The 26,784-nt window shown below is 41.3% G+C and overlaps 1 protein-coding gene across 1 annotated transcript in view; it reads right to left on the reverse strand.

Annotated features, from left to right (window-relative positions):
* Nucleotides 1-23,437, reverse strand: part of LOC149200388 (putative UDP-N-acetylglucosamine--peptide N-acetylglucosaminyltransferase SPINDLY) — a 30,905-nt gene extending 7,468 nt beyond the window's left edge. Inside the window, exon 1 of the mRNA XM_089400937.1 lies at nucleotides 23,317-23,437. Coding sequence (XP_089257063.1) covers nucleotides 23,317-23,437 — 121 coding nt within the window. The remainder of the gene's footprint in view (nucleotides 1-23,316) is intronic.
* Between the last annotated feature and the right edge of the window lie 3,347 nt (nucleotides 23,438-26,784).

Genomic DNA, 26,784 nt, shown 5'->3' on the forward strand with positions numbered 1-26,784 from the left:
TGCTTTTATTACAGCAGTTTGATCTAACTATTGTTGATAAGCTTGGTAAGGAAAATGTTGTTGCAGACTTTCTATCTAGGATGAATCTGCCTGCAGGTGAAGAAGGAATGGTGGATGACCAATTACCAGATGAGAATTTGCTTGCTATTTCAGTTCTCTCCCCATGGCTTGTTGATATAGAAAACTATTTGGTATCAGCACAGTTCCCACCAAACTTTCCCTCCAAAGAAAAGAGCAAGATAGTCAGGAAAAGCACCCCTTCACCTGGATTGAGGGCAATATTTTCAAAATTGGCACAGATCAAATCTTAAGAAGGTGTGTGAGGGAAGAGGAATTTTTTGACATCCTTCTAACATGTCACGATGGGCCCTGTGGAGGTCACTTTGCAGCAAAGAGGACAGCATTCAAAGTGTTACAACTAGGTTATTATTGGCCCACTATTCATCAGGATGTGAAAAAGTACATTAGTCAGTGTGATCAGTGCCAAAGGATGGGAAAGCCTACTCCAAGAGATGAAATTCCCCTACAACCTCAAGTGACTTTCGAGCGATTTGACAAGTGGGGCATGGACTTCATTGGGCCTATCAACCCTCCTTCAAAGCAAAAACAATACATTATTGTGTGCACTGATTATTTGACTAAGTGGGCTAAAACAAAGGTGGTTAAGGTAGAAACAAAAGAGAAGGTGGTTGAGTTCCTAAGGGAGAATGTATTCTACAAATTTGGTACCCTAGAGAGCTAGTCATAGACCAAGGTAGCCAGTTTACCTCCAACATGATTGAAGAACTGCTCAGCCATCAAAAAATCAAGCATAGGACCTCCACTCCTTATCATCCACAATGGGTAAGTGGAGGTGACCAACAGGGCACTGGAGAGCATCTTAACCAAGGTAGTGAGTAGCAGCAGAAAGGATTGGGCAGAGAGACTAGTTGAGGCCACCTAGGTCTATAATACAACATGGAATACCACCAATGGATTTACACCCTATGAGCTGGTCTATGGGAAAAAGGATTTGTTGTCCATTGAGTTTGAATATAACACATTGAGGATGGTAGCCCAACTAGATTTGGAACTCAGTCATGCATAGAAAGAAAGATTGTTCCATTTGAATGGCTTGGATGAATTCAAAATGTAGGCCCTCCTACATACAGAGATAGTTCAGCTTCAGAGGAAGATCTGGCATGATAAACATATTAAGGAGAAACAATTTCAATAGGGCGATTGGGCATTGTTATATGATTCGAGGTATAAATACTTCAAGAGCAAGCTAAGGACAAGATGGCTCAGACCTTATGTGGTGGAAAGATGCCATGATAATGGTTCAGTCCAAATCAGAACTATAGATGAAGAAACCATTCCATTGCTTGTTAATGGACACCGACTAAAAATGTACAAGAGGCCTTTATAAAAACAAGAGTTCATTGACAATATCAATAAGACAGTGATGATGGTGGAGCAAGTTCTAGCTCCTGCCTCATCAGTTCACTGAAAAAATAAAAAAGTAAAAGAAAAGAATAAGGATTCAGGTGAAAACCTCCATGAGGCACCTGAGTCCCATCTTTGGGTTGAAAACCTCGTGAGGCGGCCCAATGATGAAAAAAAACAAAAATGAAAAAAAAGAATAAGAATATCCCTAGGTGAAAACCTTCCTTGAGGTGCCCAGGGAAAATATCTAGGGTGAAAACCTCTCTGAGGTAGCCTAGGTGTTTCTCCAAAAATAAAAAATAAAAATAAAAAAGGAGATAAAAAGATTTAATTTTTATTTGCAGGTGGATGAGAAAGATAATCAAGGAGAAAAAAGAGGATCTAAAGGGCACCCTGCCTCACACATATCCATCTCCTCCACTCCTTACCATGCATCACTCCATCATTTATATCGTTTTCCCCTCCATTGTTTCTATTTAGGAAAAGACTATGTTTTCTACAGGATCCCCTGTATTCTTGTAGCAGCCTATTCCATAGAATATCAATCATCAGCTACAAGTCTTCACTAGGATGATCCAGGGGCTCCAGACAACAGACAATAGATAGCAGAGGAGGAAGAAGAATGACCATGCAACAAATAAATAACGCAGCACATCTAATCTTTGACAACTGCAGCATGGCATTGAGACCACGGGTAAGTATCCCGCCCACTCACTCATATGCATCATTTGATCAAAAGTTGTAAAGGTTACGAGGTAGTTGGTTTATAGCGAAAAGGTGTCCAGTTAACTTGGCCACCTTCATTCAATCATCACATACAAAATTGGGTGTCCTCTCACACATGGCCACAATCAACTCAAAGACAGAGGAGGAGTAGGACAAGAATTGGTTAACTACGTGTCATGCGGAAAGAGTCATTTTTGCGGACAAAACCGACCTCCCTAGAAGCTAAGGCTTTCTAGTGACAAACAAAACAATCAAGCACTATCTTTCCCTAAATATGCATTTAAAATACAAGCAACCAGGTGTTTAAAGCATACCTTTAGTCCAACGTTGTTTGTAGCAGTCCAGCCTCTCCGATTCAGATGAGCTCCTCCTTCTCTTTGAAACCTGCATTCACAAACAAGCAAACGATTACATAGCACCTAAATAACTCATATAATAAAACATATTCATCATAAAGACCAAGGAGTATATGAAACAAATTATATATAACAACTTGTTGAGAAAAATGAACTTAATTGTATTAATTGGAAACAAAAGAAACCATTACAACCAGTGCCTTGGTGTTGTGCAGGTCCCTCCCAGGGTCCAGCAAGAGTTCTCCTTTACTTTGATCAGCTCACCCACTTCCAAATGAAGCTAAGAAAGGATGGGAATCTCTCCTCTCAAGCTCTATAAGGGAGTCCTAATTTCAGCAGCATCTACCCTTAGGAATGTTCAGCTTTCAACCTCCTCTCCCTCTGGCCCAATGCCTGTATTTATAATGCTTTGGAGGAAGTTAATCAGGTCCACCATGAATGGGATAAGCCCCTCTTTCAATGGGATAGCTCCCCTCTTCATGGGATAAGTTCCTCTTTCATAGGGATGCATGAACCATCTGGAGGCGCTCAATACACGTCAAACCATCTTCTAGAATGCTCTAGATTCGACCACAAGTAACTTTTTTGAAGTAAAACTCGCGCCTTTTGACCTTTACAGGAGTACGCACCCACCCCTTTACAGACAGAGCGTACAAGTACGCAGGTATTGTGAACTTGAGGTGCGTACACGCAGGTAAGGTTAAGAGAAACTGCGTAACCAGAGTTAATTGACTTTTTAAGGACTTTCTCTCTTTCTTGGAGTTTGACATGAGGAGCAGAGGTATAAGACTTGCCAAGGAGGACAGTATGACAGTTGATGGAGCCATACTGACTGCAAATAGTCATGGTGACAAATTTTAGTGTAACAGATTGCCCCCTAAAGTGCGAAGCCTGTAGTAGATTAGGGTTTTATATCATCTAGGAAGGGTGAAGCACTTTATCATTTCAAGGATTATCTTGTGGAGAGCCCAGTCGGAACCTGCAAATATTCAACACAAAATACATATATAAGATCATATCATCGCTGAGGTAGGCATTCCCATACTCAGATTGAAAACTTTAACTAACAAACTAACTACTGCTCTGATACAGGAATGATTTCGCAGTACATCATAATCATAGACTCATGTAGACACAGTATGGACGCAGCCATCTGTTTATGATTAGTCTACTATATAATGAATACAAAACTCCTCGCAGCCTGGATGGTGGAAACTAGATCCAGGGTCTTCATTTCTACTTCCCGAAATAGTACGATTCTATCCATGCGAATAAATGAGTTGATGTCGAACATGGTAGAAACCACTTGATTACCAGTCGATGATGTAAACTGTTAACAAGTGTGAGAGAGACCACCAGTGATGTCAATGGTTCTCAAAGTACCCAGTACAATCCATGAGATGTGAATGAATGTGTTGATGTCGAACATGTCACGGAATCCTTCGATCGAAAGTCAATGATGTAAACTGTCGTCAAAGGCGAGAAACCTGCCATTGATGCATGCAGATTTCAAGGTACTGACGATTTCTAGGTCATCTTTCTAGATAATGTGCTGATGTCGATAGAAAGCGACCCGTTGCAGGCAAGCCCACAACACGAAATCATAGATCAAGTTGAAGAAATGTAGCTGTAAGGACTGACTCAGGGATGGTCAAAATGGATGACAGGTATTTTGCAGATGAATGGTTTATTTGCAGTGACCTCTTGAACACATAACGACACAACAGATGGCTTGGTGACAATTGACCCAAAGTTAATACCTGGAACCGGCTGAAGATTTTCAATGTGGTTTGATCAACTGTTAGGCAAAGGATTTCCCAACCCAGGTGAATGAAAAGTGTCGTGTTCAAGAGTGGTGATAAGGTTTCTTCTGAGACAAAGGATAACAAATAGGCTCATTTTCTCTCTTTTCCCCCACCATTTCTGGCAAGTACCTCTTTATTTTTTACAAGCTTGAGGAGGATAACATATGCTTGATTATAAGCTCATCCTTCGGATGAGTCCAACTTAGTTTAGATTCGAACCCTAAGAAGGAGTGGTTCGTTCCTGTTTGTAATCGAACAGGTCCTTTACTGTGAAATTTTAACGAGTCCAGTATAGGAGAAACTCGGCGTTTTTCAATTTTAGAGAGTCTGAAAAAACTTAAGAAGACTCCAGGGTTGACCTTTTTCGTAAATTTGTGTCTCCCAAGCCCGAAAAAGTATAAAATAATACTTGAGAGAACCGCTTGATCTTTACGACCAAGGAGTACTTTCATGATTAGTGTCTTTGACCTGAAAAGTAAAAAGCGATCAAGGACACGTCGTTTTATTTCCAATATCGAATTTGAAACGACAAAAATCCGGCAATCTTTTCATGTTTTTACGGTCAGAAAAGGGCTATAAGAGGACCGTCTTTTAATTCCGTTTTAACGAGTGTAAAAGAAACGCTCGGCAATCTTTTCATGTTTTAGGAGTCAGAAAAGGGCTTAAAGATGACTCTGATGTTTTTGTTTGTAAAAAATGACAATTTTCCCTGAAAATCCTTTATCCTGCACAAAAACCAACACATTACTCATACCTGTTTAAAGATAGATAAAAATACTTTGAAAAATACCTTTTCATGGTGAAAAATAAACAAATTTACCATTTATTTACCCAAAAAACCTATAAAAAGGGCTTTTACCAATTCATTTTTACCATTTTACTGTTGAGGAGAGAAAAAGGGCTTTTGGCAAGAAACTTCCCGTGGACATTGCGGAGAATCCGACCGTCGAAATCGAACGCCGTCTCTTTCAGGTATTCTACAACATCCTCCTCTTCATTTTCATCCATTTAGAATTTGTTTTTAGGCCCTAGATTTCATTTTTTGGAGGCTTTGGGGTTTCAAGATCCGCCTTTCGGGGTACGCAGGTGCCACACTAGGGACCTGCGTACCCCGACATTTTCTCAGTTGGGAAAATGGTGGGCGTACGCACCTTGCCTTAAAGGAACCCGCGTACCCACGCTCTGTTCCTAAAGGCGGGGTGCGTACTCCGCAAAGGGTTTACAAACCCCAAATTCTCCAAATTGGACCAAAATTTTTGATTTCATGGATTCTAATGGATGTTTTCTGGTGTGTAGATTGCCCACCATGCTTGATTGGCGCGAGAGAGAGCACGAAGATGTTGATTTGGCCGCCATTAATCATCAACCGTCCATTGATGCTTTGAAGGCATGCGGCCTTTACAAATACTGGGCCATACCTGGCATGAGGGCCCAGGTGCGCTTTCTAGAGTGGCTGGTAGAAAGATGGAACGTTCAGGACCAGTGCTTTTACATTGGAGGGCACCAGCTCGAGATAGAGCCCTCAGATATTTACTTCCTCACTGGTTTGCCCAAGAGAGGCGAACACTTGACTCTGTTCGGGACTAGGCCGGGTGGCCAGTCCATCGCTAGTCTCCGACTAGAGTGGTGTAACACTCAGTCTCAGGAGAAGGGGATAGAGATCAAAACTATATCCCGACCTGAACTTATGGTGATTGCTTTTACAGTTACCAGACTTTGCGGGGCTGCCGCTTTACACATTGCCACTGGATCCCAGATGCGGATGGCGATTGATTGCTATCGAGGCACCATTTTCAACTGGTGTGATGCTGTGTTGGCCAATTTAAAGGGCCAACTGACTAGAACCAAAAACGGACAGCTAAAGACTTTTGGTTATGGGCCTTTAGTTGTGAGTTTTGCCTTAGAGAGGGTTCCGATGCTGATCCCACAGCAGCTCACTGTTGAGGTTGGGCTTCCCGAGAGCCTAAATTGATGCGATGGGTTGCGGTTATGGCCCGTCATCCTGATGAGGGCACGGAGGTTGTCCGATTTACTCCGGAGTACTTTCACTGGTTAGAGGACCAGGTCTTTTCTATACAGGATTTTCCTTATGCCGGAGTTGATTTTCGTGGAGATCCGGACATGGTTCTTCCACCGGGAGAACAATGGGATGACACAGGTAATTCATTTTTCACAAGTTTTTAAATTATCTATTTTTTTGTTTTTTATATCGTCTCAAAACTGACAGTAATAATTTTCAAAATGCAGATGTAGGCCCACGTCGTCCAGCCAATCTCCGGCCTTTCGAGAGGAGACTACCAGTTGCAGCGGCACCGGCCCCACAGGACGAGGCCACAGAGACCTTAGCTGAGTTGGAACAAGACCTAGAGCGTCTTACAGCAGATATACCAGAGACTACTATAGATGATATTCCTATCAGGCTTCAGCGCTATGTAGTCGCAGTCCCAGGACCTTTTAGGAGGTTCTTGTGTAGGGTGGCTCGTGCAGTGGTGTCGTATAGAGAGCATCACCAGTGATTGGATGGTCGTTTTGTAGACACATGTGACATTTTGGTTTTTTGTACTTATCATTTTTGCCGATCATAAGGTGTTTTTCAACCTATGATCGAAGACGATGTATTTTTTGACACACTCCTATCTATATATATCATTATTACCGGCTTATCTTGTTAAACATGTGTGATGAAATGTTTTTAAATTTACATGTATGATTATTGCAAATGTCTATTTAACATTCGAGAAGCAATTGCATCTGCTAATGTATTTAAAGACCTTGGAATATGCTGATATTCAATGTAATCAAATTCACGTTCCAAGAGACGCACTCTCAAAAATAACCTTAATAACACTGGATTTCTAATGGCATACACTCTATTAAGCTGTAATACAACGAGTTCAGAATCTAACCTCACTATCAAACTCCGAATCCCAAATGAAATAGATTCAGACAATAACTCAATCACTGCACTGTATTCTGCAATGTTGTTTGTTGTTTGACCGAGGCTCACCCCATGCATAGAAACTAACTCGTCAGAGGGCGAATAGATAACCCAAGCTGCGGAAGAGATATTCCGTGTACTACGACAAGCACCATCAGCAAATCCAATGTATGTTTGGAGAGGCATCGACATCTGCAACATCAAGAGTAAAACCAAGATAAGCAGAATAACGACGAAAAACACACTCTCTAAGCTAAGCACACTGTCTAAACTAACAAACACACCAGCTAGAAAGAAAAACCTAACCTAACTAAAATCTCCATACCCATCATTTAAGCATAATACCTCTTTAGGTAAAGTCCATTTCTGGGTTTACCCAAAGAGTCCCCGTCAAAGTCTACCAGCTCATAGGCCCCTTTTGCTAGCTTTCGCTTGACAATATAGGGCCCATGCCACATAGGAACGAATTTTCCAGCACCTAATTTATCATTAGCTTGATCATATAATAGCACTAGGTCTCCTTCCGAAAAATTTCGAGGGGTCACATTTCGATCATACTGAGCTTTCATACGTTTTGCGTGAGTCTCGATCGCCAATGCAGCATCACGTCGAGTCTCATCTAATTGAGCTAAGTATAATAAACGCTTCTCCTCTTCGGAAGTAGCTGGAAGTAATTCGATGGCCATTTGCAGTGACGGGATTTCGCATTCAATGGGCAGCACAGCTTCCAAACCATAAACTAGTTGGAAAGGAGTGAACCCTGTTGATGTTTTCACTGAGGTTCGGTACGCCCAAAGCGCTGAAAATAACATGTTGTGCCAATTCGACCGATGAATACCAATGATTCGTCGGATCATGATAACTAAAACTTTGTTGATGGACTCAACCAGACCATTCGCTTGTGGATAATAAGGAGTTGAGCTATCGTGACGCAAACCAAGCTGGCCTGTAAGTTCTGTCATCATAACGTTTCGAAAATGGCGCCCATGGTCAGTGATTATCGCTTGTGGGACACCAAACCTAGCAATAATGTGATTGAATACGAAAATTGCAGCTGTCTTGCCGTCTGCCTCGAATGTAGGCATCGCCTCGGCCCACTTAGTAAAATAATCTACCGCAAGGATGATATACGCATGCCCCCCGGCCGAGTGAGGGTTACATGTAATAAAATCGATACCCCATTTGGCAAAAGGACCAACGGCAATTATAGGGTGGAGAGGAGCAGGTGGAGCGCGCATCTTGCGATCAAACACTTGACAGTTGTGGCATTTCCGGACCGCAGTAATACAATCTTTAAACAAGGACGGCCAGAAGTAGCCAGCGCGCAATATCTTTTGGGCTGTGGCATACCCAGACATATGACCGCCACACGCTCCAGAGTGACAGTCATTCAGAACCCTTTCAGCTTCCTCGTGAGTTAAGCAACGTCGAAAAACCAAGTCCGCCCCACGGCGATAAAGAGTATCTCCAATAATTTTGTACTGTTGGGACTGGAATCGAATTTTCCGACGTTCCGACTTTGAAACTTCGGGCCGAAAGGATTGGGTCTGGAGATAGACGATGATATCCCCATACCACGGATCTAAAGTGCTGATTAGAAACAAAGATTCGTCCGCAATGGGCTCCTCTGCCACAGTTTCCGTGTCAGCACGCGGGAAGTCACACATTAACTCTGCAAAAACTAAAGATTTCTTAGACTTAGATTTCTCAAACTCCAAGTCGAACTCCTGCAGGATAACAATCCATTTAGAGTACTTGCCCCCTAGCAATTGTTTAGTCAAAATGTAGATCATAGGGTTGCAATCCGAAATGACTGTAGTTTTACGGAGTAAAATGTAGTGACGAAAACGTTGGACAGCTTGAACGGCTGCCAATGCCAATTTCTCCACATGTGAATATTTGAGCTCAGTTGGATTTAACGTCCGACTAAGGTAATATATCACATGTTCCGTTCCGAATTCATCTTCCTGAACTAAGACCATTCCAATGGTGGAATGAGCGGCGGCGAGGTACAAAAAGTAATCCTGGTTGTAGTTGGGAGGATGCAGCAACGGTGCATGGGTCAACGCGTGCTTGAGTGCATCAAAAGATTTCTGAGCTATCTCATCCCAAGAGAATTGAGCGTTCTGTTTCAACAACCGGGTAAAACCCTTTGTAACCTCGGCGTAGTTAGGAATGAATCGTCGTAAAAAGTTTGCTTTCCCCTGCAAACTTTGGAGTTGGCGAAGACTCGAAGGAGGAGGCAATTTGATGATAGCTTCTACCTTCGAGGGATCGACGCGAATGCCGGCTTTCGAAACTACAAATCCCAGCAATCGTCCCACTTCTATACAGAAGACACATTTGTGTGGGTTCAACCGAATACGATAATGCCTACACCTCATGAAGATTGCTCGTAAATGGACAAGGTGATCAGCTCGATGTAATGAATGAGCAGGCAAATCATCGAGATACGGTTGCACAATGTGTTTGATGTCATGAAACGCATAAGACATCGCCCTTTGAAAAGTGGCTCCGGCATTCTTAAGCCCAAAAGGTAATTTGCAATAAGCAAATGTCCCCCATGGACAAATGAAAGCCGTTTTTGGTTGATCGGCAGGTAGAATATTGATTTGATTGTAACCGGAAAAACCGTCCATAAAGGAAAATATTTCACTGCCGGCACAATCATCAATTATTTGATCGATATAGGGTGTTGGGTAGTTGTCCTTTGGACAAGCTCGATTAATGTCCCTATAGTCGATGCATATTCTTATTGTTCCCTGTTTTTTGTTAACCGGAACAATATTCGATACCCAATCCGTTAACGGGATCGGATAAATGAAACCTGCTTTCAACAGCTTCTCAACTTCTGCTTTAATTGCAGCCGCTTTTCGTGGGTGAATCTGACGCAAACGTTGCCGGACGGGTTTAGCGTCCGGGTAAGTCTTGATCTCATGGACAACAATCGCGGGATCAATTCCTGGCATTTCCTCATAGGACCAGGCAAACACGTCGCGGAATTCTTGAAATAGGGCCTTGTATGTCTGAATTTCGTCATCTGTACACGAGGCACCTATATGAATGTGCTCAACAATTCCGGGCTTGACTGAAATGTCAATGGGAATAGTTCGAGAGATGTTTCCCAAATTCAGCTCTGAATCAGGATGTTTCATTGGATTCTGAGCTTCTTTGACATATTCAGCTGTAAAGATTGATGAGAAATCATTTTCAAAACGATCATCCTCAGGTAAAAACGAAGATCTGTGATGGAGATCTTCCCATGGTAAATCGTCTACACACAGGACTTCACGAAGTTGCTCGTCAGATGACACAACTTCGGGAAACGCTATTAACTCCGAGGTTGACGTGAAAAGTGATTCCTCACGGACCACATTCATTTGGTCGATTTTGGTTGAACGCGGGTCGGTAAAAGACTGCACGGCTTCATAGGCAATTTCATATGGACTCAAAGGCATAGCATCACCAAATGAGTCTATCTCAGATTCAGAAGGAACGATCCAAGGATCGTCATAAACAATGGTGTCTGATGTAATCATATGAATGGATGCAAATGAAGACAATGCGTTGATTGGAGGAAAAGGAAAAGTTCCCAGTAAACCGGCATCTTTAACTAATCCTACTCCAACATCCTTATAAGGGATAGTCGTTTTACCGACATGCTGAATACTCTCTGAAGAGGCTGGGTCGGATGAAAAGTAAGCCAGCTGGTCTATTGTTACGATCTTGCCATTATGTGGAAACTTTATTACTCGGAAGACCGATGAAACGACCGCTGTCATAGCGTAAGACCAACTTCGACCCAAGAGAAGGTTGTAGTCTAGAGGGGCATCAACCACCTCCACATCTAGACTAACGGTTTTTCCTTCAACCCCTATAGGCAAATCCTGTAGAATGCCAAACGGATGAAACCCACGGCCATCAAAGGCCTTAAGAATTGTCGGGGATTGATTTAGTGAAGGAGAACCAAGCGATCTCCAACACTGTATCGACATAATACACGTGGAAGCTCCCTCATCAATTACAGTCCGATGAATAGGCCTGTTTTTGACTATCACTGGGATCTGGAAAGCCATTTGATGAGGTAAACGCGGTGTACTATTTTCTAGATCAAAGATTATTAGGTTCGGGTCCTGAACATCAACAGCTCCTATAGCCGACAAAAGTAATTTGCGTTGTGCTGGGCATGATTGCAGCACTTCCAAAGCCGACATTGCTGAGGGTGAAACAGCTAAGTCCTCAACAATGTTGTAATTCTGGGCCGCTCTCGCATGTGGATTGAAAGCAGACCTTCGAAGTACACCCTTGGCGGGCGGTTTGATTACTAAGTCCGGGTTAGGTTTCTCGATCTGTAGTGGATCGGAACCGGGAGCTGAGGTTGATGGATTAGAATGAGAAGATTCTGCTTCTTTGCCATCAACAGGACTTTTACTACCATAATCTTGCGATCGAGTCGCAATCCTTACATGAGACATCATCAATATGGGTTCTTCACTGGCACTCGAGGAAGAACCTATCATCTTACTCTCCTGCTTTGGAAATGGATCTTTCAAAACAGCAGGAGTTGGGGAACCCTTGACGATTTTCACAACCTCTGCCCGATGAGGGCAATCTCTTGTAAAATGATCCTCTTCACAAATAAGACAAGGATATCGAGGTTTGCGCTTTTCGTCATTGGTTTCCGACTTTTCAGTTTTCTCCTTTGGAGTTTTGTCTGCTTTATTCTTCTTCTTACCTTTCTTTTTCCCACCGGATTTTGATTTAGCCGTAGATGACTCTACAGCGTGAATATCGGCGGAAACTTCAGCAGAAGAATCTCCTGTCGGGGAGTCTGGTAAGGTTATAATAGGAGAAGAATTCTTTGAGGACTTCTTCTTACTTTTAGTATTCACCGTACCAATCATGCCATCAGCGGCATGAGACCCCGAAGGAGCAGCAGCGATTTGATTTGACTTAGGAAGATCTGGGATCTTTTCGTGTAACGTACCTGACTGAGTATAAACTAAGTCAAGGTACTGCGCTTGAGCAATCACTTGCTCCTCAGTAACTACTCCGGCCTTAGCTACGTCTTCAGTAATCTTCGGTAACAATGATTTAACAAACCATTCAGCTAAGATTTGGTCCGGGATAAAAACTTTCACTAACCGCCTTCGACGTCTCCATTCATGAATATGATCGGAAATATAAGTGGACGTCGATTGTTTTAATGAAGTTAGTAACTCCGTGCCATTATCATATCTGACCGGCAACTGAAAATGAGTTAAGAACGAGGTAGCTAACTGGCTAAAATTATAAAAAGAGGCCCGTGGTAACTCAATGTACCACTTGGCCGCGAGACCAATGAGAGTACGCTGGAAAAGACGTAAGCGGATCGAATCATCCGAGATGGAATTAGAGGCACACCAGAGGTGGTAAGTCATCACATGATTCGACGGGTCCTCTCCAGACTTACCTTCGAACTTGGGTATGTCACTGGGCAACTTATTTGGCATTGGCGGCCAAAACGGAAGATAATTTATTGGATCGTTCGTTAGGCGCGACAAGTCTGGTAAATCCAAAGTTGCGATAAACGGTAATTGCCGATTAGGATCCCTAAAACTCTGGGTCACGAGACCAGTCCCAGGAGGAGGATATCCAGGATAACTTGGAATAGGAATCGCGTTCGGGATATTGTATCCTCCCGGAAAACCAGGATTAACCGGACCGTACTGGGGTTGTTGTGGTTGTTGATAAGTGTACCCAGGATACGGTTGATACTGGTAAACTGGCTGCTGGACAGCAGGACCGTATTGGTACTGTCCCTGGTACGGTTGATAAGTGAATTGTGGTTGACTTGTGACAACCGTACTTAAACCAGGTTGTCCTACAGGCATCTGAACCGTAGTTTGAATCGTGGATCCAGACGATGGTAAAGATGTCTGAGGAGTAGTTACAGAGACAGTAGAAACCGGAGCTGTCGATACTCCAGAAGTAAGTGGGGTAGATTGAACAGATGTTGCGGTAGTTGCAGCAGTCGTTTGAGATGGAGTACTAGGTGCAATAGGCCCAGACTGAGAAACTACCGAAGGTACAGAAGTTTGAACATTAGACTGGACTGGTTGCTGGGGTGAACCAGAAACTAAGGGTTGTCCAGTTTGAGATGACAACTGTACACTTGGCTGCAATACCTGTTGAACTTGCGATGGATCCCACACTATGTTCATTCCGGGGTATTGACCCATAACAGGTTGAGGATATTGAGATCCATAACCGGATTGAGGGTAGGATTGATAATTGAAAGGTACATTTCCCGTACCTTGAACATAAGATTGACCTTGGGGTGGTTGGTAACCTTGACTCGAGTACTGACCTTGGGGTAGATACCCTTGAGGTAGGTACTGATACTGGGGTTGACCTTGAGGTATAAATTGATACTGAGGTTGACCTTGGGGTACATATTGAGGCTGGGGTTGACCTTGAGGAATGTATTGCACCACGGGTACATACTGTCCTTGAGGTTGCCCCCCAGACGCAATTTGTGTACCTTGAGGTTGCCCCCCAGGCGTTAATTGAGGCTGCCCCCCAGGCGGTAACTGGCCACCTTGAGGTTGAGAACTGGGAATTGAACCTGACATCATGTAAATGTCTCCTACGCTCAACGGTTTATTACCATTGTTTCCAGTTAATAACCCATGTTCAATGGGTTGAGGAGATGCTCCCGCAAAAGTACCAGAAAGTGACTGATACCCAGAGGGAACAGAAGGACCGCCGTACAAAAAAGATTCAGGCGATTGAGTAAACATGGACGACTGACCTGACATATTTACAGGAGTATAAATACCTCCAGGTGGATAAGGAGCACGAGGTGGAGAAAAACTTAACCCTGAGTTGTCCAAATAATTAGTTAAAGAAAGATACCAAGTAGTACTTCTAGGTGGACTGTAAAAAATGGATTCACGCTCCCTTAGATCAATAGTAGGTTGATTTTCAGGGATAGGGACGCCTATTTCTTCTTCTGGAGCAAGTTCTTCAATAGCTATCAAACCAGAAGGAAGATTTTCGGTGATGACTCTTTCTACCCTAGGTGAATCAGGAGCACTAGAAGTTGGAGTAACAGGTTCAGATATCTCAGGTTCTTCGCCTATATCACTAGTAGATGAAAAACTACCAGCAAGCTCGGAAACTGCAATAGCTTCAGGATTATAACCTGTTTCTAGACTTTGGTAATCAGGATGAACTACCAACGAAGACTCTCCTTCTTCAGGTGAACCTACTTTACTGCCACTAGGAGTTACAAGGACTTTCAAACCTTCGTAATGACCCGGGACGTCTTCAGGAGGTTGGCCCCGAAGTCTACGGGACTTCCTCAACAAATCGGCCACGGTTACAATCTCAGGAGACTGGCCCCGAAGTCTACGGGACTGTCTCGGTAATTCAGCCACAGTTAAAAACTTTTAACTACTGCACACGCAAACAAAGTAAAATCTCAAAGCAAACCGCCTAAAGTCTCTAAAGAACCAAACAAATTCGAATCACACGCCTAAAGAATCTAGGGCGTCAAACCATACACAAACAGTAGCCTTCCGGACCGAAAACACTAGTTGGTGATGAAATCCAACATCGCCGAATTCAGTACAGAAGTGGCGGGTGGAACAGTTACCCCGGCAACCTGCTTAATGAATAGACTGGCACAAGTTCCTCCACTTTAACCGTCTCGAGTGAAGTGAACCCCCCAGAAAATCCAAGTGAGTCTAGCCGACGTCTGCTCCAGGTACAGTGGGATCTTCCCTCCACCGTCACCTTGGGTAGAACCCTAAAGATAATGGTCACTAAGGTCACCAACAGCAACAAATATACCTGGGGGAACAGTCTACGATCCGATAGCACGCAAGGGCAGAGTATCAAGCTCAATCCCCTTGCCGGCTCCTTGACAATAATCCAAGGTTTACCGACAAGTGACCCCAGGCTCCTCGACAATGGTCAATCCGAGGTTTACCGTTTGTAGTACGTGCGTATCTGGCGTCGTTCCCAATGAAGGAGGATTGATCCCCTCACTGGTTCGGACACGATCTCGTGCTTCTCCTTTAAGAGGAGCTTTCCCAGAGCATAAATGTAACAGTTGGATTTATCCTACCACAAGATGAGCTACTTGTTTGGTTTTGCTGTCTTGGAGAGTTAATTACTCTCCTACTCCAAGACACTAGCCTGATCTATATTGGTGTTTCAGAGCCCTAGTAAATAAAAAGTTACTAAGTAAATTTTACTTTAAGCGTTAATTTTTATGGCTTTTCTTTAGGACAAAAGGTAGTGGAGATGAAACTGATGGTGTGTAGACTCGACTCAAATCCACTAAAAAGATGCACCTAGGATGATTTATACTATCTTTCCTTTTCAATGAATTCCCTAGCTAAGAGAGTTGGAGAATGCAAAATTGATATAAAGACAACTTTCTTGGCAATGAAAATCAAAGAAACAATCTCTTTATCTTTTCCAAAGCATACAACACATGACCACTAATTATTTCACGAAAATTCCTTTCTCTTTTCAAAGACTTCAAACGCTACTAAAACAAACTTTTTCAAAAGAGATTTTTGTATTTTTCCCTATATTAACAAAGCATGTAAAACTACTTAACAAAAATCAATTTAAAAAATCTATGAAAATCAAATCAATTTTACCTAAAAGCAAATCTAAGAGAAATTTACCTAAAAGCAAATCTAATGAGGTAAAAGCCTACAAAGTATAATTCCAGGATGTTTTACTCAGTTACAATTCAACCAAGGACTAGTTCATGCAGAATCATAAACCAGTCAAAAACAAAAATCAAAATCTTTTGTTCTTTTTCTTAAGAATGAAATTCACAGCTTAACCAACAAGCTTTCTCGAAATTCCGCAAAGAGACAACACAAAGGTAGGTTTCTCACAAAGGTGGATTTTATGAAAGGTCCGACTCCTAAGAAGACTGAAAAGACCAGGGATATCCAAGGTTTTACAACTTCTAAAGCCAAAGTCACTACAAGACCAATGCAAAAATCAAACCTAGGGCTAGAACTTCTATGAACTTCACTAAAACCCTTGATACTAATGAAACAAGCTTAGATGAAGACTTCTGACAGGTAACCAGTGGATCTGGGCAGCAAAAAACAAATTATAAACAAAATCTAAGAGGCAAAAAGGAAAAAATGGAATTTTCTCAACTTTTGACAGGGTACGCAGGCAGCCTGTTTGCACAGGTGCGGCCACGCTCTGTGTACAAAGCTGCAGTGCGTACAGGTACGCACTGTGCTTAACGCAGAGGGTGCGTACTGCTAGCAAAACCAAGAAAAATAAAAACTAATTTAACCCTAAGCTATTCCACCCAAATTCACAGTCAATCAGTCAAAAACCAGAAAGAAATCGACTTTTCTCAAATCAAAGTATCAATCAAAAGAGAAATCAATCAAATCCATGGATTCCCCAGTATGGTCGCCATTTTGTCATGCGGAAAGAGTCAATTTTGCGGACAAAACCGACCTCCCTAGAAGCTAAGGCTTTCTAGTGACAAACAAAACAATCAAGCACTATCTTTCCCTAAATATGCATTTAAAATACAAGCAACCAGGTGTTTAAAGCATACCTTTAGTCCAACGCTGTTTGTAGTAGTCCAGCCTCTCTGATCCAGATGAGCTCCTCCTTCTCTTTGAAACCTGCATTCACTAACAAGCAAACGATTACATAGCACCTGAATAACTCATATAATAAAACATATTCATCATAAAGACCAAGGAGTATATGAAACAAATTATATATAACAACTTGTTGAGAAAAATGAACTTAATTGTATTAATTGGAAACAAAAGAAACCATTACAACCAGTGCCTTGGTGTTGTGCAGGTCCCTCCCAGGGTCCAGCAAGAGTTCTCCTTTACTTTGATCAGCTCACCCACTTCCAAATGAAGCTAAGAAAGGATGGGAATCTCTCCTCTCAAGCTCTATAAGGGAGTCCTAATTTCAGTAGCATCTACCCTTAGGAATGTTCAGCTTTCAACCTCCTCTCCCTCTGGCCCAATGCCTGTATTTATAATGCTTTGGAGGAAGTTAATCAGGTCCACCATCAATGGGATAAGCCCCTCTTTCAATGGAATAGCTCCCCTCTTCATGGGATAAGTTCCTCTTTCATAGGGATGCATGAACCATCTGGAGGCGCTCAATACACGTCAAACCATCTTCTAGAATGCTCTAGATTCGACCACAAGTAACTTTTTTGAAGTAAAACTCGCGCCTTTTGACCTTTACAGGAGTACGCACCCACCCCTTTACAGACAGAGCATACAAGTACGCAGGTATTGTGAACTTGAGGTGCGTACATGCAGGTAAGGTTAAGAAAAACTGCGTAACCAGAGTTAATTGACTTTTTAAGGACTTTCTCTCTTTCTTGGAGTTTGACATGAGGAGCAGAGGTATAAGACTTGCCAAGGAGGACAGTATGACAGTTGATGGAGCCATACTGACTGCAAATAGTCATGGTGACAAATTTTAGTGTAACACTACGGATCTACGAGGTGGGAGCGGATTATGAGGAGTGGGAAACAAAACATCGTTTGCATGCATTCCACCTCCTCGAAACTCCCTCACTCAAATCGCGCTTGTAACTCTGGCCACCCACCGGAAGCAAGGATCCATCGTTCTACAAGAGAATTTCTACAAGAGCATGCACAGGAATTCCTACAGGAACAATCTACAGGAGCAGTCTACAGGATACACAGATGCAGTCCACAAGATAGGCAGAGAGGGGTTCAAGAGGGAATATCACAAGAACTGTCCACTGCCACCATTCTAAAGAGGTAGGATCTGAAAATCCATCCCCATTTACAAGAAACCTCTCATTTCCTCCTCAAGCCTCACAAGAAATATGACAGGGGGATTTAATAGGAGAGAACCCACAAACACTGTGAGGATGCAACAACACCCCTAAGTGCTTGAAACCTTTATAAGACACCAATGGATGGGGTTTTTCGAAAAATTCACAGGGTATGATGATGAGGTGGCTCAAGAATTTTCTCATTCCCTCACTCCACATAGTAGAATCCATGCCACTTTTATAGTTAGAGGGCTCACTATAGATCTCACCCCAGAGCTCATCAGTAGGGTCACCACATTTCCTCTAGGAATTCCATGGAGAAAAGAACACAAAGGAGACAGTCAGGTGGAAAAAGGGAAATTCTTTTTACAAGGTGAAGAACCCATAGAGGATAAAAATGGAGTAAGGAGGGATAGTATGCCATACCCATGGAGTGAGGTAGTTTATCAACTCATCAAAGATATCTCATGTGAGGGTAGATATAGTGATGTTTATGGCTACCATTTTACAATGCTTGAAGAATTAAGATTTGGGGTAGAAACACCAGTTCACCAAAGACTCAGCATACCCTATTTCTTGATGCAATCACTGATAGACTCCAGTAGCAAAGTAAAGGAAGGGAATTCCCAACAATTAGCTCACTATGGGTTGATCAGGATCCTCATTGAGGATGCCCTCCAAAACCTTAGGATCCCTATAACATGGTTAGTCTTTAGAGACTTACCAATAGAGGATGACATCAAAACCCTCACCTATGATGTTAGTCCTTCTATCAGTGAGGAGGAGGCAAAACAAAAAGAAGAAGATACAGAGCTAGATGGGGATGAGATGGATGAAGAAGAAACTAATGCAGAGGAACATGATGAAGGAGAAGAGAAGGAGGATGATGCTGAAACAGAGGAGGAAATGAAGGAAGAAACTGATGGAGATGAGAAAGAATAGCAAGAGGAAGAAGATAAGAAAAACAAAGAGCTAAGTGGCTTAAGGGATAGAGAAGCAATAATGAGAGATCAACTTGAGAGGGAAATTGCATGGCTGAGAGTTAAATTGCAGGAAATGGAAAACCAACTAGCATGTATGGCCAGCCTCTCCTTGGAGGCCATCCAATGTAGGATGCTAGCTAAATCCTATGCTCTTTACCTTAGAGAACAATGGCTGCAATTTCAGATTAAAACACTAGCACAAAGGGGCACCATGCCATTTCAGGACTACATGCAGTTTATTGATCTTTGTGATCAAAGTACACTAGAGGATAGGGCCAAAATGGCTGAGTTTTACTTGCACAACATGGCCCTCACAGACATGAATGTTTGGGATCCTAATGTTGAGCTAGGAGATCTGCAATTAATGGCTTTGGCATCATGGATGAACCATGAGGAGTCAAGGGTTGCAGAGATGAAAATAATATTGGCCAGAGAGCAGAATGAACCTCTTTTCATCAGAGTTGAAAAATCAAATCCCAAGGCCCTAATCAACACCCATAATCTAATTGCAAATGATCCTCAACTGGCACCTAGATATCTTTCTGCCCAAGAGCAAGAAATTTCACATTTTGAGGATATGTTTAGGCTGCTAGGAGATGATAGTATACATGCCTGCTCAAGGAGATGGAACACACTGCCACACAGCTTGAAGATCAGAGAATATCACTCCCCTCAAAGGTTGAGAGAGGCACTCAATAGGACACCTATGTATAAGCAATCAATGCAAAGGTTTAAGGTCAATTGGATAGGCCTAAAACTCATTCCACCACTACTACTAGGGATGCTAGAAGGGAGAAAAGTAGAGGAGGAAAAGAGGTAGTGGGAAGAAGTAAAAAAGAAAGTAGGCTTCTATGCACAAGAAGAAGATACCACAATAGAGGCATGGTATGTCAGAGAGGCTACCAGAGCCATGAAGGACATGGACATTGACTAAGTTTCTCAGAGGATGAGCAACACTTTCAATAGGGGGGTGATGATGAGCCTCATCATTGGGTAATTATATGGGCCTTAATTCACCTCCTAGCTTAGTCAAACCAACTATTCTCACAAGTTATTGCATACTTTTGATTATATTTTGCTTATGAGATGAGTTAGAGTTGGATATTTTGCTTTGTGGTCTAATGTGCATGTAATGCAGGATTAAACTATAAAAGCAAGAAGTTTTAGCAAATACCTTCGTCAAAACTCGAATGCGACAAGGGAGAGGAATTATAGGAGGTAAATCCTCCTCATTTACTACCCCTCCATTCGAATATTCCTTGATCAACTCGGAGTGCAACCATCCAAATCATGAGGACTACAAGGCAACTGAGCAAGTGAAAGTCAAAGCACCAGTTATCTCGAGTTTGGGAGACAAGCCTCCCTAATTTTAAGGAATTCGTTGGAGACTTCAGTCGCATAAGTAAAGAGGCCTAGGACCTCAGTAGGATTCAGACTTTTGATTGTAAAACGCTACTTTATTTTCGAGTTGCAAGACTTGTGATAGTTTTTGATGTAATCCATTGTTTTGATAATAAGAATGAGTTTTTTTTTTAGCCAGCACTGAGTTAACTCAAAGGGTTGAAGCTCTTGGGTTAGGGCCCAACCCTTGCAGCTAAGGCTCCTCTTTACTATACATGTATGCTAGCGTAGATTCATGGTTTAATCATTCATTTTCTTAAGTAGTTGCATTTCCATTGTAGCATTGTAGAGTAGATTAGTTGTGTTTCAGATTTCTAGTTATCGCATGAGCTTTGGAGTTCGCTGTCTTGATTCAGTACTTGGTTCATTACATCATTATCATCTTCAATCACTCTCTTCTTGTAATAGATTGCACTCATACTCTCATTTTCTTCAGCACGAAATTCTTAAACACGAGCTAATAAATCACGTTGTAAGTGGATTATACCCGTAGATCTCCTTACCGTCCGATCCACAACAAACCTGACCAATCACTGTCTGATTCATTTCAACGCTTGACTTTATGCACTCCAAATCTCCACCATCGATCTGTCTAGCTTGATCCAATGGCTATCGTGAATTCTTCCACCTACTTTATGCGCTCCAAATCTCCACTATCAATCTGTCGCGCCCTCCATCCAATGGTTATTGCGTCACCTGATCGTCAACTATCATGGCCGATCTCCACCGTTGATCAACCCCGCATGATCTGACGGCTATCACGCAATCTCGCGTGGATTCTTGCACAACTGATATCCGCCCGAGAGCATGTGATAAAAGTCATTTTCTTGTGCTACGTGTCACCCAGTTAGCCTAACTACACAAAATTTTGGAATTTCACTTACAACCTTGTGGGCGTGCGAGAAATTGGTTATCGCCTACAGAAACCTACTCCATCATTCCGCACGTTTGTTTACCCTTCTGTCACCACGTGACTTGATTTGATCCACCCATCTATTCACTTCATCTCCACGATAAAATCTTTGCCATTCATCTCTTGTTTAACCCTGTTCGTCCATCTACTCACTTAACCTACGTGATAAGATCTCCACCGCTCATCGTTCATTAACCCTGTTCATTCATCTATTTGCTAAATCGCTCGCAATAAGATCTCCGCCATTCATCTTCCGATTATTCCTATTTGTCCATCTCTTCACTTAACCTCCCACAATAAGATCTCCGCCATTCATCTTTCGATTAGTCCTATTCATCCATCGCTTCACTCTATCTCACGCGATAAGATCTCCACCGCTCATCCTCCGTTAACCCTGCTTGTCCATCTATTCCCGTAGTCTTTTGCGATAAGATCTTCATTGCTCATCTCTCGTTAATACTGTTCCCGATTGATCCAATTGTTCCTATGCACTTCTGCTTCGTTACGTCCTCCTTTCACTGATTTCGATCTTCACTTGCTCTTCCGCTTGACTCCTTGCATGCTTGATTTTACCAAAACACCAAAAATGCGAAAACAGACTTAGTTTAGTCTCCTTTCTTACACATTAGTTTGGTTTGATGCTCTTTACTTCTGTAACTTAGATAACAACATTAGGGTAGTGTTGATTTAACAATTCTGCTTAGTTTAACTGTTTAAATGGTCAATTAGGATATGGTGTGATTTAGAATTACATGTTGTTTTCTTCATTACTGCAGTAGAGTAAGCTCTCTTAGAATAGATTTGCTCTTCCTCCATCTAAGAATCAAGCTTCTTTTGACTCTATAGAAGTCTGGCTTGGAACCCCTGGGGTCTCCTTCCAGATGAACAAGTGACAATAGACAGGACCTTCACTTCTACTTGTGCATATAGCATTGTCACCTCCAAGTTTGTACAAACCCTAGGCTGATAAGTAAAGTTGGTATCCCAGTAGTTGCAGCATCCTTGCTGCAATACTGTCGCTCATCACCATTAAAGATAAAATATCATGACTTAGAAAAACATTAAAATCTTGACAAATTTTTAACTATGGAATTAAAACCAAAGATTATGACTACAATTTTTTTTAAGTTTTCAAAATATCTCAAACATGACATTATGGAAAAAATTTATGACTAAAAAAACTTTAAAAATGAACACTTGAATGAAAGAGTTATTATACCAAGAGTAATCTATTTTTTAAATGCTAAATGTATAGTGATTTTAAAATCTTAGCCTAAGACAACTTGATACATTGCAACAAAAAATTTTAAATCAACCATCAAATTGACACGCAGTGTAGGTGAGCTCGACCCACTCTAATGAAAACTTAAAGACCAATCATGAAATTGACACATTGTGGGGGCAAATCGATTCATTATAACAAAATGTTAAACTCAACTATCAAATTGCACATAATGGGATCGGGTTGTTAGTCGAGCATCGACACAGACATTGCCAAATAATAATAATAATAAATAAATAAATATGAAAAAAAAATCAAACATTAAAAAAAACAAAAACAAAACAAAAAATTCAATTTTTTTTAAACAATAACAAGTAATAAAACATCAAAAATAAACTAAAAAACATGACAAAAAAAAAATAAAAAATAAAAATATATATATATATATATAATCTTTCAAGTGTGGATTTCTCTTTTTAAATATTGGTGATTTTCATGTTGGTAATAAAAAATTAAAATTAAAATTAAAAAGCATGACAAAAAAATGCCATAAAAATGTTAAAAAAAAAAAAAATACTTGTAAATAGATATATATATAAAGTTTTTTTTTTTAAACACGTAATTTAAGGGAAAAAAAAAAAAGTTAAAAAAAACTGACATAATTAAAAATAATAATAATAATAATTTAAAAAAAAAAAATTGGGCTTGGCGGGACCTAGGTCGATTACCGAAATCGACCTTGTTAGCCTCGGCCATGCTTGCCCAGGCCGAGGGGCCTTGGGCCTGGGCAGGGCGACGGTGCAGCGCCGCCCCACTAAGGCCCGAGGCCCAGCGGCCCGAGGCAACCATTACCGAGCTCGGCCATGGCTGCTGAGGGCCTCAAGTCACGCTGCCTTGTGGCCCCTGGGCAGTTGAGGCCGAGTGCGGCCTAAGTTGTCCAGGGTCGTGGGGCCTCAGGCTTGAGCGAGGTGGCCCTAGGCGGCCAAGTAGATTTCGAGAAACAACCTTGGCCCGCCAAGGCCAAAAAATTTAATTTTATATATATATATATATATATGAAAATTGAAATTTTAAGTATTTTGAATTGATTTTTTGAATTGATTTATTTATTATATATTTTTTAATTTTAATTTTTTTTTTCAATTATGTCAGTTTGTTTTTTTTATGTTTATTTTTTGTTTAATTTTTTTCCCTTAAATTATGTGTTTTCTTTAATTATTTCTCCATTTTTATTTTTTTTTATATTGTTTAATTTTTTTTATTTTTACAAGGTAATTTTGTTTTTTTTACATTTTTATGGGTTCTTTTTCATTTTTAATAAATTTTTTTATATTTGATTTCTTTTTGTCATGTTTAATTTTTTTTATGTTTTATTACCAACATGAAAACCACCAACATTAATCCACTGGGCTTTGGATTGACAATGAATGGGAGCACTGTTAAGGCACTCCTTGTAATAGGCCACTGGTTCAAATCCCCATATGGGTGCTTACCTACCAAAAAAAAAAGAAAATCACCAACATTAAAAAAAATTATCCACACTTAATACATTAGAAAATTTAAAGTGTAAAAAATAAGCCCTTTAAACAAAAAGGGTTTATGTTGCATCAATAGTTTTCAAAATGAGCGTTCAAATCACTAAGATTTTAAAACAAATGTTCATACTTGACACATAAAAAAATTTAAAGTGTCAAAAATAAGCCCTCTAAAAAAATAGGTTGATGTTGCATTAACACTTTTCAAAATCAAAGTGAAAATCACTAACATTTAAAAAAAAATGTTACATAAGAAAATTTATAGTTGCAAAAATATGCTCCAAAAAAGGTGTATTTTGAATAACCATTTTTCAAAATTGGGTGATTTTGTTACCTCAAAAAAACGGATAGTCCGTAATTTTCTCGTTTGATCAGTAACTATGTTGTTACATGTATACAGTCATCAAATCATATCCAATCTCAAGTATCTTATCATCATTGAGCATATCAATTCATCTCTTGATTATTCTTGCTTACCTCTTGATTGTCCATGTTCATATGTTGAATATTTTCCAATCTAAAAGAAGAAGAATTTGTCATAGGAGAGGAGCCTAAGCTACCACCCTCTATTCATCGGGCTACTACCTGAAGTCTCTTCCAATGGGCTACTAACCATGTTATTGACGAGGAGTTGGATCTACAGCCCGCATCATCATCGGAGAGCATATCATCAGGGAGAAAATCTCAACCTAGAACCACATCGGGGAGCTCAATCTCAACCCATAATATCATGGGGGAGCCACTACTATGACCACATATCGAGCAATAGGTGATGTAGGGGAGCTACTACTCAACCCATCCTATTTCCTATCGATCTTACAAATAATGACCCTCAAGAGTCATGTGGTAATACACCTGCATCATAATTGGATCTTGGACAACATGCTTGACTTACCAATGGGTAATGATCACACACCTCCAAGCCTCCTCAACCTATTGGCCAGGCGAGGAGGGACAATACCAACAAGCCCATCTTGTGGGTATGATGCCAACTGGGGTCTACTCTACAAAGACCAAGATAGGGTGAGATACTACTCCAATCCTATGGGTAACAGATAGGGGTGATACCCTATTGTCTAGAGTTCTGTTGTAGCGGCTACAACAACCGTCCAAAATTTTGCTTCACTTTGTTTTGGATCCTCCCTCCTTAAATATTAGCAGCTTGTCTTGCACGGCTCAGGTACTTATGTTTCATTCAAGTTTATCTTTCACTTTGCAGCTTGTGTTCACTAACTTGCTTTGCTTCCTAACCATAAGCTGACCCCATGACTTGGTTTACATTCGGTTCTTGCACTGTCTTGGAAAATTGCGCAGTCCTAGAGGGCAGATTTCCTTGCTCTCAGGAGTTGTGCACAACAGCCTAACAGTCAGCCTTACTCTCCAGAATTGTGCAAAACATCCCGACAGTGAGCTTAGGCTCTAGAACTTTGCAGACCCAGCTAATAACTTATCTTTAGTCGGGGAACTTCATAGATCATAAGAGGCAACTAGAGCCACTCAGCTCAGGAATTACGCAGAAGCATTCCATCAGCTATTGTCAGATGCATGTGTCAGCAAGTTGCCAGGTTCCCTCCGAAACTGCACAATTTATCCATGCATGCAAGGGAGCCTTACCAAAAAAACAAAAAATCAAAAAAAAATCATCCCACCACTTGTTGTTTTTTCCTAGATCCTTGGCATGCATGTCATAAACCCTAAATCTACCAAATCTATTTAATGGATGCCTGAGAGATCATTCTACACATTTGATCTTGGATCTTTGGCATTCTCGAGGCATCTAGGAACCTTTGGCACAGTCGGCGCAACTTTTCTGAGTAAGTTTTATTTTTCAAGGATTTTTCTGCTTTTTCAGTCGCTTTTGTTTAGGTCGCTTGTGTAAGCATTATTTTCCATGTTTTACTAATGACCACTGGCGTTTTATTTTGTTTTAACATGTAGAAGTGTTGTTTCAAGTTTTTCATTATCTTTCTTAAGCGTCACATGCATAACATTGTTTTTGCACTAACGGTCGTTGTTACGGCGACTCTCCCCATCAGCTTCATTGTTCATCCGTTTGACTAATTCCTGCATTGGTTTTGATTTCATGCATGATCATTCACTCCTATCTACGGCACCCTTCACTCATCCATTCATATCTTCTCATTTTCAAGTTTCACTTGGGAAGATCAAGGCTGCCTTAGCTCAGATCTACCTTTTCCCGGCATGCACTGTGCATTCCTGAATCTCAAGGCTCTGCCTTGGCTCCAGGAATTGTACAAAATCTACCTATCACTGACTTCCAACTATGCTCTACACAATTCTGGGAGACAATGCCTAGTCTTTCCCACTAGGATTGCACAATGCGCAGTCTCAGCCGGCAATCAAGCTAGACTAAACTGTGCATTACACAGTTCCAGTGTACAACTAGCATCACTGGACTACACTTTGCGTAGTTCTAGTCAACATCACATCTCACTGGGATCTGGGACTATGCAATGCGTAGATCCAACTAACAGTCTCCCCCCCTCTAAGACCCACTACTGCGTAATCTTGCCAAGCAGTCACCCATCTTATTGCATGATCTATCCCTGAAATGATTTGTGTTTTTAAGATGACATTTTCTTGTCATTAGTGTCTTCTCTATCTCTAGGTACATCAGTTGTTGAGAAGTCTCTCAGCAGT

Source organism: Pinus tabuliformis, chromosome 2_1 (assembly GCF_031772625.1).
Source record: "Pinus tabuliformis cultivar Carrire ecotype Pingquan chromosome 2_1, CPIR1, whole genome shotgun sequence".
Taxonomy (NCBI): Eukaryota; Viridiplantae; Streptophyta; class Pinopsida; order Pinales; family Pinaceae; genus Pinus; species Pinus tabuliformis.